The sequence below is a fragment of the Bison bison genome, unplaced genomic scaffold (assembly GCF_000754665.1).
Source record: "Bison bison bison isolate TAMUID 2011002044 unplaced genomic scaffold, Bison_UMD1.0 scf7180017864473, whole genome shotgun sequence".
Taxonomy (NCBI): domain Eukaryota; kingdom Metazoa; phylum Chordata; class Mammalia; order Artiodactyla; family Bovidae; genus Bison; species Bison bison.
Genome location: NW_011495034.1, coordinates 16,930,348 through 16,942,714, shown reverse-complemented (window position 1 = coordinate 16,942,714; position 12,367 = coordinate 16,930,348). Strand labels below are relative to the sequence as shown.

The 12,367-nt window shown below is 45.4% G+C and overlaps 2 protein-coding genes across 6 annotated transcripts in view; one reads left to right on the top strand and one right to left on the bottom strand.

Moving 5' to 3' along the window:
- The first annotated feature begins 2,399 nt into the window (after positions 1-2,399).
- On the top strand, positions 2,400-7,142 carry SETD6 (SET domain containing 6). 5 transcript variants are annotated; one of them, XM_010861836.1, is made up of 9 exons: positions 2,400-2,482; positions 2,692-2,784; positions 2,865-3,009; positions 3,083-3,224; positions 3,496-3,555; positions 3,676-3,796; positions 4,835-5,015; positions 5,130-5,272; positions 5,431-7,142. In XM_010861836.1, the coding sequence occupies exons 1-9, from the start codon at positions 2,456-2,458 to the stop codon at positions 5,734-5,736; spliced, it is 1,218 nt and encodes a 405-aa protein (XP_010860138.1). In that variant the 5' UTR covers positions 2,400-2,455; the 3' UTR covers positions 5,737-7,142. The 5 variants fall into 5 exon arrangements, with proteins under 5 accessions (XP_010860138.1, XP_010860135.1, XP_010860139.1 ...); XM_010861833.1 differs by having other exon boundaries at positions 2,406-2,482; positions 3,361-3,555; positions 5,431-5,832; XM_010861835.1 differs by lacking the exon at positions 3,676-3,796 and having other exon boundaries at positions 2,437-2,482; positions 2,646-2,784; positions 3,361-3,555; positions 5,431-5,832.
- Positions 7,143-7,460: 318 nt separating this feature from the next.
- CNOT1 (CCR4-NOT transcription complex, subunit 1) overlaps positions 7,461-12,367 on the bottom strand; it is an 82,945-nt gene continuing 78,038 nt past the window's right edge. The window contains exons 45-49 of the mRNA XM_010861840.1: positions 12,062-12,211; positions 11,175-11,355; positions 9,442-9,574; positions 7,979-8,113; positions 7,461-7,802 (exon numbers count right to left, since the gene is read on the bottom strand). Of these exons, the coding sequence (XP_010860142.1) occupies positions 7,724-7,802; positions 7,979-8,113; positions 9,442-9,574; positions 11,175-11,355; positions 12,062-12,211 (678 nt within the window). The 3' untranslated portion in view covers positions 7,461-7,723. The remainder of the gene's footprint in view (positions 7,803-7,978; positions 8,114-9,441; positions 9,575-11,174; positions 11,356-12,061; positions 12,212-12,367) is intronic.

Below are 12,367 nucleotides of genomic sequence, written 5' to 3'. Positions count from 1 at the left end.
ACCTGTTCCTCTGCCTCCATAGGGAGCTGACGGGCTGAGGTTAAAGGCTGGGACAGCCTTTGAGTGTTGGGTGCACTTCTGAGAACTTCGTGGTGACTGCTTTTGGAAGCCTGCAGACAGTGGCGGCTCAGAGTTCCTATAGAGTTCCCTCAGAGACCCCCCTTTTTGCCCCTAGGTTCCATGGAAGACAACTCAGTTAGCAGCAGCGTGGCCAAGGTCATTAGAAATGTTTCTAGACAGAGTTCTCGTCAAGCTATGCCAGCGTTTCATGTAGGCATCACTGAGCAAGCTCATGTGGAGAAAACTGGTCCGAGGTGTCCCACATCACCATCCTAGCCAGGTGGACGAGGCCTAAGCTGGGGCTTGCTGGGTCCAGGGGTGGAAGGTAATGTTTCCTGAAGTGAACAAGGGCCAGGCAGAAGAGCAAAGCTCCCCACACACCCCAGCCCCTTCCTGTCACCTGAAGCCCAGCACTGTGCCATATACTCCCTATCCACCCACCTTACCAGGTAGAATCTCCGGGCCCAGAAACCAGAAGCCATTCGTCTCTGAGCCTAAATCAATTGCCATAAGCCCCCAAATGAGCAAAGAGAAGAGGGCAATGAAAAATGCAGGACTGTGGAGGGGGGTGGGTGCGTGTGGGGCTGAGGGGACTCCTGCACCCACATTTCCTCTGCACACGTCTCCCCTTCTATACTCTTAAGCCATGACTCTAGACTGCTCTAGAGCCCAGTGGAGTGTTAGTCTGCCCCCAGTTCTGTTCACTCACGTGCTTCCTCTGAATATCGAATGTGACTGTTTGAAAAGCTGGTAGAATTAATCCCTTATTGTAGATAGCGCTGTGAAACTTGGATTTCTTTTCTGTGTTCTTTCAGATGAGATATCTATAAATATCTATACATTATATATATATATATATGTATATTGGGTACCCCCACGTGTGGCTTTCCACCGGAGGTTGTGTCTTCTTTGGTCAAAGTGAACTTTTAATGGAATTTATTATTTTCCTCTCTGTACAAAGTGAAGAGCCTACTCTTGTGTATTCTGGTGGCTGATGTCGTGAGACTTTGAGATGACAAAATGTAAAACAAAACCCCTTGTCAACGTAGAAAGAGTGAACTGTGCTGAAAAACTAATAAAGTAATAAGAAAAATTTGAGTATGGTGATGCTATGCCCATCGTGGGAAGCTTTGAAAGTATAAGCTGGTGAGGCTGGTGCTTCCTGGGTTTTAGGTGGGGTTGAACGTTTAGAGTGAAGACAGGCATTTCCATCCATCTCTGTATTTCCAGATCTTGTCTCATTCCACAAGGTAGATATTAATTATCCTAGTTTCACAGCTGAGAAAACTGAATTTGCCCTAATAAGGGACCAAAGTGGGAGCTGACCTTGGCAGTAATTGACTTCAAAACCCAGATGTGTAATCTCTGTATTCGCTGCCTTTAATTTCTTAAATTTAACGACATGCTATTTCCCCGTGTTTAACCACCATTTCCGATTCATTCACTATCCTGCTGTTTGTCAGCTACTAAAGAACCAAGTAAATAAAAGCAAACCCCTCCTACTCTGCAGAACCAAGACAGGGTCTGTTCTAGTTTGGGGAGCCCCGCCCACTCCCCACGAAACTGCGCAAACCGCTCTATTCGCGCTCCCAGCCGACCTCTCGCGAGGCCTTCCCTTCGCATCCAGAAACCAAATTTTGCACTTCAACCCGGCTTCTACCTCTGCTGTCAGAGACCTACGCGGGAAAGCATTGTGCCTGGCTCAGACCACGCTCAAGGCGGCAAAAGGACACGCCTTCATGCACCCAACCGCACGTTTTCTAAACCCAGCTGCGGACACTTGGCCTCAAAGATGTTTTCAGCCGGAATGATATCAGTTCAGTTCAGTCGCCCAGTCGTGTCCGTCTCTTTGCGACCCCATGGACAGCAGCACGTCAAGCCTCCCTGTCCATAGCCAACTCCCGGAGCCTACTCAAACCCATGTCCATTGAGTCGGTGATGCTATCCAACCATCTCATCCTCTGTCGTCCCCTTCTCCTCCCGCCTTCAATCTTTCCCAGCATCAGGGTCTTTTCCAATGAGTCAGTTCTTCGCATCAGGTGGCCAAAGTATTGGAGTTTCAGCTTCAACATCAGTCCTTCCAATGAATATTCAGGAATGATTTCCTTTAGGATGGACTGGTTGGATCTCTTTGCAGTCCAAGGGACTCTCAAGAGTCTTCTCCAGCACCACAGTTCAAAAGCTCCTGCTGCTGCTGCTGCTGCTGCTGTGTCGCTTCAGTCGTGTCCGATTCTGTGCTGAGTGCAAATGCCTGCTTGTCTTCCGAGCGAAGGCGAAATGAAAGTCACGTTGTCCGGGGCGGGGACATAGGCCCCGCCCTCGAAAGCCCGGCCCCCCGGACGCCGGAAGCGCCGGTGCGGGTCTACAGACGCCTGAGGCTCCGCGCCCTCGGACCATGGCGACCCAGGCAAAGCGCCGGCGGGTAAGTTACGGCGGGCGGCGCGGGTGCACCCCTCTCCACCGCGCCACGCCACTCTTTCGCGCGCCGCTCCGCGCCCTGCCGCGGGTCATTCGCCGCTCTTCGCGTCCCCTCCCCAACCCCGGGCCTTCCTCCGCGCGCGCGCCCCCTTCTTCTCCGCCCCCAGCGAGCTCTCCCGGGCGGGGCCGCGCCACTGCGCTTGCCTGTCTTAGGTGGCCGGGCCTGCGGGCAGCGACGACGACCCGGCCCCGGTGGCCAGCTTCCTGAGCTGGTGCCAGCGGGTGGGACTGGAGCTGAGTCCCAAGGTGAGAGGGGGACTGGGGGAGGTGGGTGCAGCGGGGAAGCGGGCGCGGGCCAGCTCTGAGGGGCCATTCTCTCTGCTCAGGTGGCGGTGAGCCGGCAGGGCACGGTGGCCGGCTACGGCATGGTGGCCCGGGAGAGCGTGCAGCCCGGGGAACTGCTGTTCGCGGTGCCGCGGGCCGCGCTCCTGTCGCAGCACACCTGCTCCATCAGCGGTGTGCTGGAACGAGGTGGGCACGCCGACAGGGGTGGAGAGACGCCGAGTTGGGCCCGCGGGGTCCCTAATCTCCGTGTCTCCCCCAGAGCGAGGCGCGCTGCAGAGCCAGTCGGGCTGGGTGCCGCTGCTGCTGGCGCTACTCCACGAGATGCAGGCCCCGGCCTCGCCCTGGAGCCCCTACTTTGCGCTCTGGCCCGAGCTGGGCCGCTTGCAGCACCCCATGTTCTGGTGAGAGCCGTAGAAGGGGCTGGGGAACGCCAACACCGTACGTAGCCTGGCTCGAACCGCTTGCCCTTGGGACACGGGTGCCAAGCGCTAGTCTCGGTAGATTGGGTGAAGAACCCGGGTGGGGGTGTCACTGCAGGCCAGAGGAGGAGCGCCGGCGATTGCTGCAGGGCACAGGCGTACCCGAGGCCGTGGAGAAGGATTTGGTCAACATCCGCAGCGAGTATTATTCCATTGTGCTGCCCTTCATGGACGCCCACCCCGATCTTTTCAGCCCCAGGGTCCGATCTCTGGAACTCTACCGCCAGCTCGTGGCTCTTGTGATGGCCTACAGGTCAGTGAGTAGAGCCTTGCACAGGACTGTCTTCTTTAGAACTCTGTTGAGTGACCAGAAGGGAAAGAACAGTGAGCCCCACCCCAACACTGGGCTTTAGCCAAGTTCTCTCTGTGGCAGCTTTCAGGAACCACTGGAGGAAGAGGAGGATGAAAAGGAGCCAAACTCCCCTTTGATGGTGCCTGCTGCAGACATACTAAACCATTTAGCCAATCACAATGCCAATCTAGAATACTCTCCAGTGAGTGGATCCCTCCCAGTTCTTGTTTCTGTGCCTTGATGCTTGGGCATTTGAATCGAACCAATGTCTTCTTCATGCTGGCCTGGCAGTTGAGCCAAATGGGCTCAGTTCTCCTCATACTAGAAATCAGTAGGTGAAATTAGTTCCTCTGCTATGTACTTTGCTTGCATATTACAGTGAAGTTCTTTGAACACAAATTAAAGCCCTCAAAGAAAGTTGGGGTTATCCTCTGCTAAACCTGTGCCATTGTTTTGGTGCTTTAGGTCTGTTCTGTGCAGTGCCAGTGAGCTGAGATTGTGTCAGGGCCCTGTGGACAACAATCTGCAACAGCCATAGCGTCAGTACTTTTCAGAAGAGGGGATGTTCCTAAGAAAGGGTTTAAGATGATACCAGGACTGTGTTTATATCTGTTCTATTTGCTAAGTGGAAAGTTGCAAGAAAAGATGTAAGTTTATGGAGTTAAAAATTAGGAAATGGCTGTTATTTTTAAAACCTTGTCTCTATTTGCTGTTCCTACTTTGATCTGGGTTGAGTTTTTTGTTGGCTTTTTTTGCAGAGCTGTGCATATCTTAGTTACCCAACCAGGGATTGAGTCCTAACCTCTAAACCACCAGTGAATTTCCTTTGATCTGGGCTTTTTTTGGCTGCACTGTGAGGCACATGGGATCTTAGTTCCCCAAGCAGGGATGGAACCCACACCTCGCTGCAGTGGAAGCTTGGAGTCTTAACCACCAAGACCACCCGGAGGTCCTCCTTAATTCATTTTTTAAAGCTAGCAGCTTTTTGAAGTGCTTGAGATGACTGAGCAGAAGTTTCACCTACTAAAGCATTGGGCTGTTTAGACTTTTGTAAGCCTCAAATGTTTTATTCTACAGCACAGGATCTTAACTAAAAGTAGAATGTTGGTAGGTATAGCATCAGCCTCATTGCTGAACTATAACTGTTGGTGGGAACTATACTTTCCTAGGAAGTGAAGTCATCTTCTTAGGGGTGGCCTGGAAAGGGCTTGACCCCAGCTTCTGAACCCTTCCACCCCAGACTTGTCTTCGGATGGTGGCCATTCAGCCCATTCCTAAAGGCCATGAGATCTTCAACACTTACGGGCAAATGGCTAACTGGCAACTGATTCACATGTATGGTTTTGCTGAACCGTATCCCGACAACACGAATGACACAGCTGACATTCAGATGGTGACTGTTCGTGAAGCCGCGTTACAGGGTGAGTGGTTAACTCAGACACCAGTGTGTGTCTATCCTGCCCCCTTTTTGTGGACTAAGGAGAAATGAGGTTTTGGGTTTACCAAGACTTTCACACCAGTACTTCTATCTATAGGGACAAAAGTTGAAGCTGAAAGGCTCCTACTCTATGAACGCTGGGATTTCTTATGCAAATTGGAGATGGTAGGGGAAGAGGGAGCCTTTGTGATTGGGCGTGAAGAGGTACTGACTGAAGAGGAACTGGCCACTACACTCAAGGTACATGCTCAAAATGAGTATTTAGAGCTAGATGAGAAGAAAGGTGGCCTGGACAGAGTACACTTAAATGCTGCCAGGATAGGCCAGCTTCTCTGAATCAGTTTCAGAAACATCCAAGTATTACATCCTACTTTAAAGGGCCCCATGGTTGCTTCTAGGTACTGTGCATGCCTGCTGAGGAGTTCAGAGAGTTTAAAGACCAGAATGGATGGGAAGATGATAAAAGTGAAGAAGACAGCCTGACAATCACAGATATCCCCAAACTCAAAGCATCATGGAGACAGCTTCTTCGGGACAGTGTTTTGTTGACCCTGCAAACCTATGCCACAGACTTAAAAACTGAGCAAGATTTACTCAGCAATAAGGAGGTCTATGCGGCACTTAGCTGGAGGGAACAGCAAGCCTTACAGGTGCGTTATGGTCAGAAGATGATTCTACACCGGCTGTTGGAGCTGACACGTTAGCAGGCTCCCTTCTGCCTGAAGGAGTATCCCGAAGAGGAACTTCATGCTAAGCTAGTATGCACTGATACTTGGAAAGAAGTAAAATTTGGATCTTTTGCTTTGTGTTTTGTACTAATACCAAAAGGAAAAGTAGCGAAATTAACAAAATAGGATGTACGCCAAGGTAAGAGTGACATGCTGAAGGATTGGGAGCAGTAGACTTGTGAATTGCTGTTACTAACACTGATAAACTTTATAGCTGTTTTGTTATCGAGTTTGAACCAAAGCAGAAATGTGATAGTGATACATTTTGTTGTAGTCTTGACTGAGAGGCGTCACTTTCACTTTTCACTTTCATGCATTGGAGAAGTAAACAGCAACTCACTCCAGTGTTCTTGCCTGGAGAATCCCAGGGATGGGGGAGCCTGGTGGGCTGCAGTCTATGGGGTTGCACAGAGTCTGACACGGCTGAAGCGACTTAGCAGCAGCATTTAATAACATGGAGTTTGAAAGTAGACCTGGTAGGTCTTGAGCAACCACTTTCCCTTTTTTAAAAAACTGTTCCTGTTGGAGGATTTAGTAAGCTATGTTACTGGAACTCTGAGCAGTTATTTTAATTCCTTAGCAGCCTAAGATACCAGTGACATACAAGCCCCCATGTAAGATTTCTATTTATCTTGTATATATTTCAAGTGGGATAAATATAAAATATGTATCTACTCCTATTCCTTTTCTTTTAAAAATTATATCAAAACGCCATGAGGGTCTATTTTTTTAAACTGGCATTTTGAATTTAACCACAGAAACCTGGTGCAGTTAACTTTGAGAAAGGAAAAGGAAAACACTACACAGAAATCACTTCCTTGTTTAAAGATGCTACATTGGTAGTGGAAAAACCTAGCATTCAGCAGAAGTTGGTGTTGCCCAATGGGAAGGCTGGGTGGTCCACGTTCCTTCTCACCACCAGCACTGGCTGCTACTGAGAAAGGCACAGTGGACTCGTGTGTCATAACTTTAATGTGTGACTACAGTATGCATACACATAGAAGTAGGGAGGCTAAAGCCAGGAACTAGAAAGGCTACAAAATACAACACATGGACCAATATACTTGCAAAACATTCAAAATCCTTACAAAAGGGGCTGTATTGGTCCTTTTGACTTTGTTGTTGAACTCAGCCTGTATGGCCATTCATTGGGATAATGGGGAAGGGCAATTCCTACTATTTGGCTCCTTTCTGCACAATTTACAAGTTACTATAATGAGAGATGGGGGAGCTTTAGGCCTGGTTTGGCTTCCCTTTATAAAAAGTGTCTCACAGGGCCCAAGAGGGTGTGTTCTCCAGCAGCAAAGAGAAACTGATGCTCTCCCAGCAGCAAGCTGTAGATGTGGGGAAGAGGTAAAATAAAAAACCCATGGGATCTCAAATGTGAACTCTGCACATGTTCCTAGCATACCAGATTCTACACATCCACATTTTTAAAAAACAACTTGGTGATTTTCAAGGTCCCTGTCCATAGTTTTTAAAAAAAGTTACACAATATTTAAACTGGCTTTCTTGCTATTCTTTGGGACACCTGGAATGTCAGAAGACATGGCGCTATGCCCCGTCCCCACCCCACCCCACCCCACCCCCAGACAAGTGCATGGCATCAGCAGCTCCTTCCATTATAAATTGGGCAGGTACCAGTTTACCTACTTGCCTTGAACACATTTTGCACAAACCCAAGAAGTTTCAGACAAAGGTTTTCTCTTTCATATATTTACACAAGTTCAAAATGATATTCACAGCATCTTCTAAATTTTGGCCAAGAGTCAAAAAAATGCATTTAAACTTTGGAACGTGTCCACATAGACAGGTAGCTGACCCAAATAGTAATTGGGGCAGATACCCAAGAACCAAAGGGCCGGGAAAGTCAGGAAGAGCCGAAAGGATCTTCAGCCAGTTTATGAACTTGGTACAGTGGGACCTCCAGGCAGACACATTTACAACAGAGATGTGGTTCCATCTAACTGGCACCTGTCCCTTCCATTACTTGCTGAGCCTGCTTTTGTCCCATGCAGCACTGTGCGACGGACTGGAATAACCTGAAGAATGAAGACAAGTACAAGCTGGTGAGAAAAATTCAGGCCTGACCAAACCTTGTGTCTTACTAATTTTGGCTACTACTCCCTTCTTAATCACCCACCCAAGCTGAAGCCATCAAATGATTATTTCTCCTGTCTTAAGACTGAAACAATGAAAACAATTACTTTTGACTCACTTTTCAATTTCTGGGGCACAGTGTACAAATTCATGGTTCCAGAATTTAAATGCTGGATTTTTAATCAGCTCAATGAAGGTAATAAGAAGACCCCAAGGATGTGGCCTATTTACAATCAACCGTTCCAAAAGAACCCTGGAGGATGGAAGAAAAACTTCATCAATGCACAGGAAAACACCAGATCATGACCACTTCTCTATTAGCTTTAGAAAAGGAAGGTGGATATACAGAAGTTAGCATAAATAGATCCTAGAATTACATAAAGTAGGTTTGAACCCCACCTCTTCCCATTACTGAGCCTAGAAAACTAAGGTAATAGATAATAGATTACATGGCACAGAGAAGGTAATCACTTAAAGAATAAATACTCAAATAGGAAGTAAGGATTTTAATGCTACTAGTACACATGTAAACTGGGGGGGATGATTCTTCTGAATGGCAGTCAGTATTGGCTTAAATATTTACATTCTTTGACCTAACCAACTGTACTTCTAAATTTATCCTAAAGACGTAAATAAAGCACAGCAACAAAGACATGAGTACAAGGATGTTCACTGATGCTTTATATGTAATCACAAAAAGGACTTATCATCTAAACATCTAATAATACTAATTAATTTTTAGTATATAAAACTACGGAATATTAATACCTAGAAGCTAATAATATGTGAAGGGGCAAGTTTAAGAAGTCTGGTCCAGTTCTTTAAGTTTGCCTGTATATCTCTCACTAGGATGTTCCCATTTCCTAATTTGCAAATGCTGTATATAGTCCAAGCAATCTGTAATAGATTCCTAACTATTGTTAGTAAAACACAAGTATGATCCTGTTATTTCTCCTGCTTAAAACCTTACTACCTACAGGTAATGAAGACAAGTTTAAGCTCTTTAACCTGGCCTTTGAAAGGCCTGATGCTTCAGGACTCAGGTTAAATATGCTGACACCACCACTTGGGAAAAATCCCTAATCTATAAAAGTACTGGCACCTTGTGTTGACAACTACTTTTTGGTTTTAACAATGGTTAGTAATTCTATTTGTGTGTGGGGGGTTTTTTTGGTGCCCATCAGACTATTTCAGGAGGGCAGGAACCAAGTCCTTTTGTTCACAACAATTTAACACATGGGCTTCCAAGGTGGTTCAATAGTAAAGAATCTGCCTGCCTGTGCAGATGCAAGAGATGTGGGCTCCATTCTTGGGTTGGGAAGATCTCTTGGAGAAGGAAAGGCTATCCACTCCAGTATTCTTATCTGGAGAAGCCCAGTACTTGTCCAGTGTTCTTGTCTGGACAAAGCAGCCTGGTGGGCTACAGTCCATAGGGTCTCAAAGAATCAGACACGCCTGAACACACATGCATTTAACACAGATACTCGGTGAACACGGAATCCATAGGAAAAACACTCAGAATTCATAATAAAAGGGAAGAGGTTCCATTTAGAAACTCCGAAAAACAGACTTCTGTCTTACCTTGTGATCTGTTCTTGAATAGCTTCAGTGTTGGCCTCTGCAAAAAGGTACAGCATGGTGCAGCTGAAGTAGTGAGTGTGGCTATTTGGGTACCGCAGCTGATTTGCAATTGCATTCAAGAAGAGATACCGACCTAGAAATTAAGACAGTTTAGCGAGAATTTGTTCTTCAAAGGCTGAATCATTCTGACTGGCTAGGGTTTGGATTTCTGATAAAGGCTGTCATGTTATCCTTTGTTTCAACCAGTGGGACTTGGACCCCCAAAGAGTTTTCATTTCTGTGGGTTTTTACTTCACTATTTTACACATTAAAAATTTTTTTAGTTGAAAACTATTTTTGAGAACTATTGCATAGTAATATAACATGTAAATATAAAATTTAAGTATTTCCCCCCAAAAAAACTTTATTATTATATAGAGTGTCAGTGTTTTACATTCTGTTGGATTCTCATTTCTGCCCTTTTGTTCAGTCTGTTTCCAGTATGGTATTTCATTCATGTAGCCTCTGGAAACCTTCACTGTACACTAGTAACAAAATGAGTGGAAAAACGCAAATGTTTCATCATGAAAATAGTTTTGACCTCACAGTCCCTCTATAAGGGGTTTACTTTGGGGATAACCCACCAAGGGTTCCCAGTCTCTACTCTGAAGCTAGCCTCATCTTAACTGGATTTGGTTGTCTGTGTCTGCTTGGTATTACTCACAGTGAGCTTCAACACTGCCTTGGAGACTACCCTCTTTTTTTGCTGTTGGTTTCTGGATGCAGTGGTATTTACCTGTGTTAAATCTTGATTTTTAAGCTGTCTCAGACCCGCCCCCCCCCCCCCCCGCCCACAAATATGCAAGTAGTATATACTCAAAAATTGGGAGAAGGCAGTGGCACCCCACTCCAGTACTCTTGCCTGGAAAATTCCATGGACGGAGAAGCCTGGTAGGCTGCAGTCCATGAGGTCACTAAGAGTTGGACACGACTGAGTGACTTCACTTTGACTTTTCACTTTCGTGCATTAGAGAAGGAAATGGCAACCCACTCCAGTGTTCTTGCCTGGAGAATCCCAGGGACGGGGGAGCCTGGTGGGCTGCCGTCTATGGGGTCGCACAGAGTCGGACACGACTGACGCGACTTAGCAGTAGCAGCAACATATACTTAAAATTAGCCTCTCAAGGATCCATAGCGGAAAAAGCCAAGACAAGCAGGACAAGTAGGTTGGTCACCACCTACTTGGGTCTCTATTACAATGAATACAGACCAAAAGATGTAGTTTAAGCACGTGAGATAACCTACACCAGAAATTATAATGTGAACATTTTGCAAAGCAGGTAGGGGGAGTCCTATTCATTAATCTTTCTTTACACATGGAATATGTAACATACTGCCTGGCAAAGAGGCACCAATAATGCTGGAACAAAAAGCAGGCTAGCAAAACAAGTGAGCCTATCTTTAGAGAGGCTAGTAAAAAAAATGTTTTATTTTTACACTAAAAAAAAACAAAACAATACACTTGTATATACTGAAATATTAACTGATGTGGTAAGGATTCTGGATGGTTTTTTACCCCCTTTACGCTTTTCTGTGTTTTCTGCATTGAGCAGATACTACTGAATTAAATAATCAGCCAGACCTATAATCATATTGACAGAACATTCTCTGTTGTGGCTTAAAGTATTTTTAGGACCAGACTATGACCAAATACACAGAAAACTTGACTCTGAGAACTGGCTGGCTTCACTCACCTTCAGTGTCCAAATCCACAGCCAGGTTCTGGAAGATGTCCATGTGAGCTGAGTGCGTGATGGTGCTCATTGAAGGTGTGCTGCCCTTGTTGTGGATGTGTGCAATGGCCTGAGTCCCTACATAGAGCACCAGTGCATTAATGAGCTGGAGGTTGTAGCGATTACCAGGCTCATTGGATACCTAAGTGAACAAAACAGAAAGCTCCTGACTTACTCGCACCGATAGTGATTTAAGCATTGATTTAGGCACCGATAGTTGTAAGAATCCTTTTTATGACTTTCAGAGAAAAGCTGAACTGCTCCCAATATTCTCTGTGACTTAAATTTTAGAAATCTGCTTTGATTTTGTATGGTTATGTAACAAATACACAGATGCTCAAAGATAGTGTGTCAATAAAAGAGGTATGATTTCCCTTGGGACACTAAAGCTTTAACAGTTACCAGCACAAAAATAAAGTTTATAAAGTCAAAATATGCATTATCTCACTTATTTTAAAAAAAAAAATTGAAGAGGGAAAAAGATGTGGTTTCTTGGTATGGGAAGACCGGAAAAATAATATAGCCTCAATCATTTTCTATACAGCAAACTGAATCAGAATCCAATTTAGAAGTCTTATTAGAGTATGGGAGCGATTATCAGCAATCTATTCTTACAGAAAACCAGTCCATTCCCTGGCTGCCTCTTCCAAGATTATGCTATAGATGTATAGGATGAATATATGTACTTATGCTAAAATGTATAATATAATCTCATCTAACCATTACAAATGACAATGTGCTTTAAAACCTTTAAAGCAGGTTGAAATGAGACCATGCACAGGACTAACTATGCATATAAAGTATTTTCTATAAAGACACAACCAAGAGTTTCAGTCAAACCAATTAACCTGTAGGTTGCTGCGCAGATCAGACAGGAAAGTGACAGGTGATCGAGTTTTAAGATAGGAATCCAAATCCTTTTTGAATTGAGGTGGCATCACTCCAGTAAAATTGGTGAGAATCCGGGGAGCGATGTTAATTTCCCTCAACATACCCCCCTGCCACAAACAAATACAAGAATCACAATCAGAAGCATTTGTAGGGCCTTAATAGCAAACTGTCTCTATGTTAGAAAGTTGTTTATATAAAATTTTGTCTTGAAGAGTACTCAATCGTTTAAAAACATTTTACTGAAATACAGCAATTTATAATGT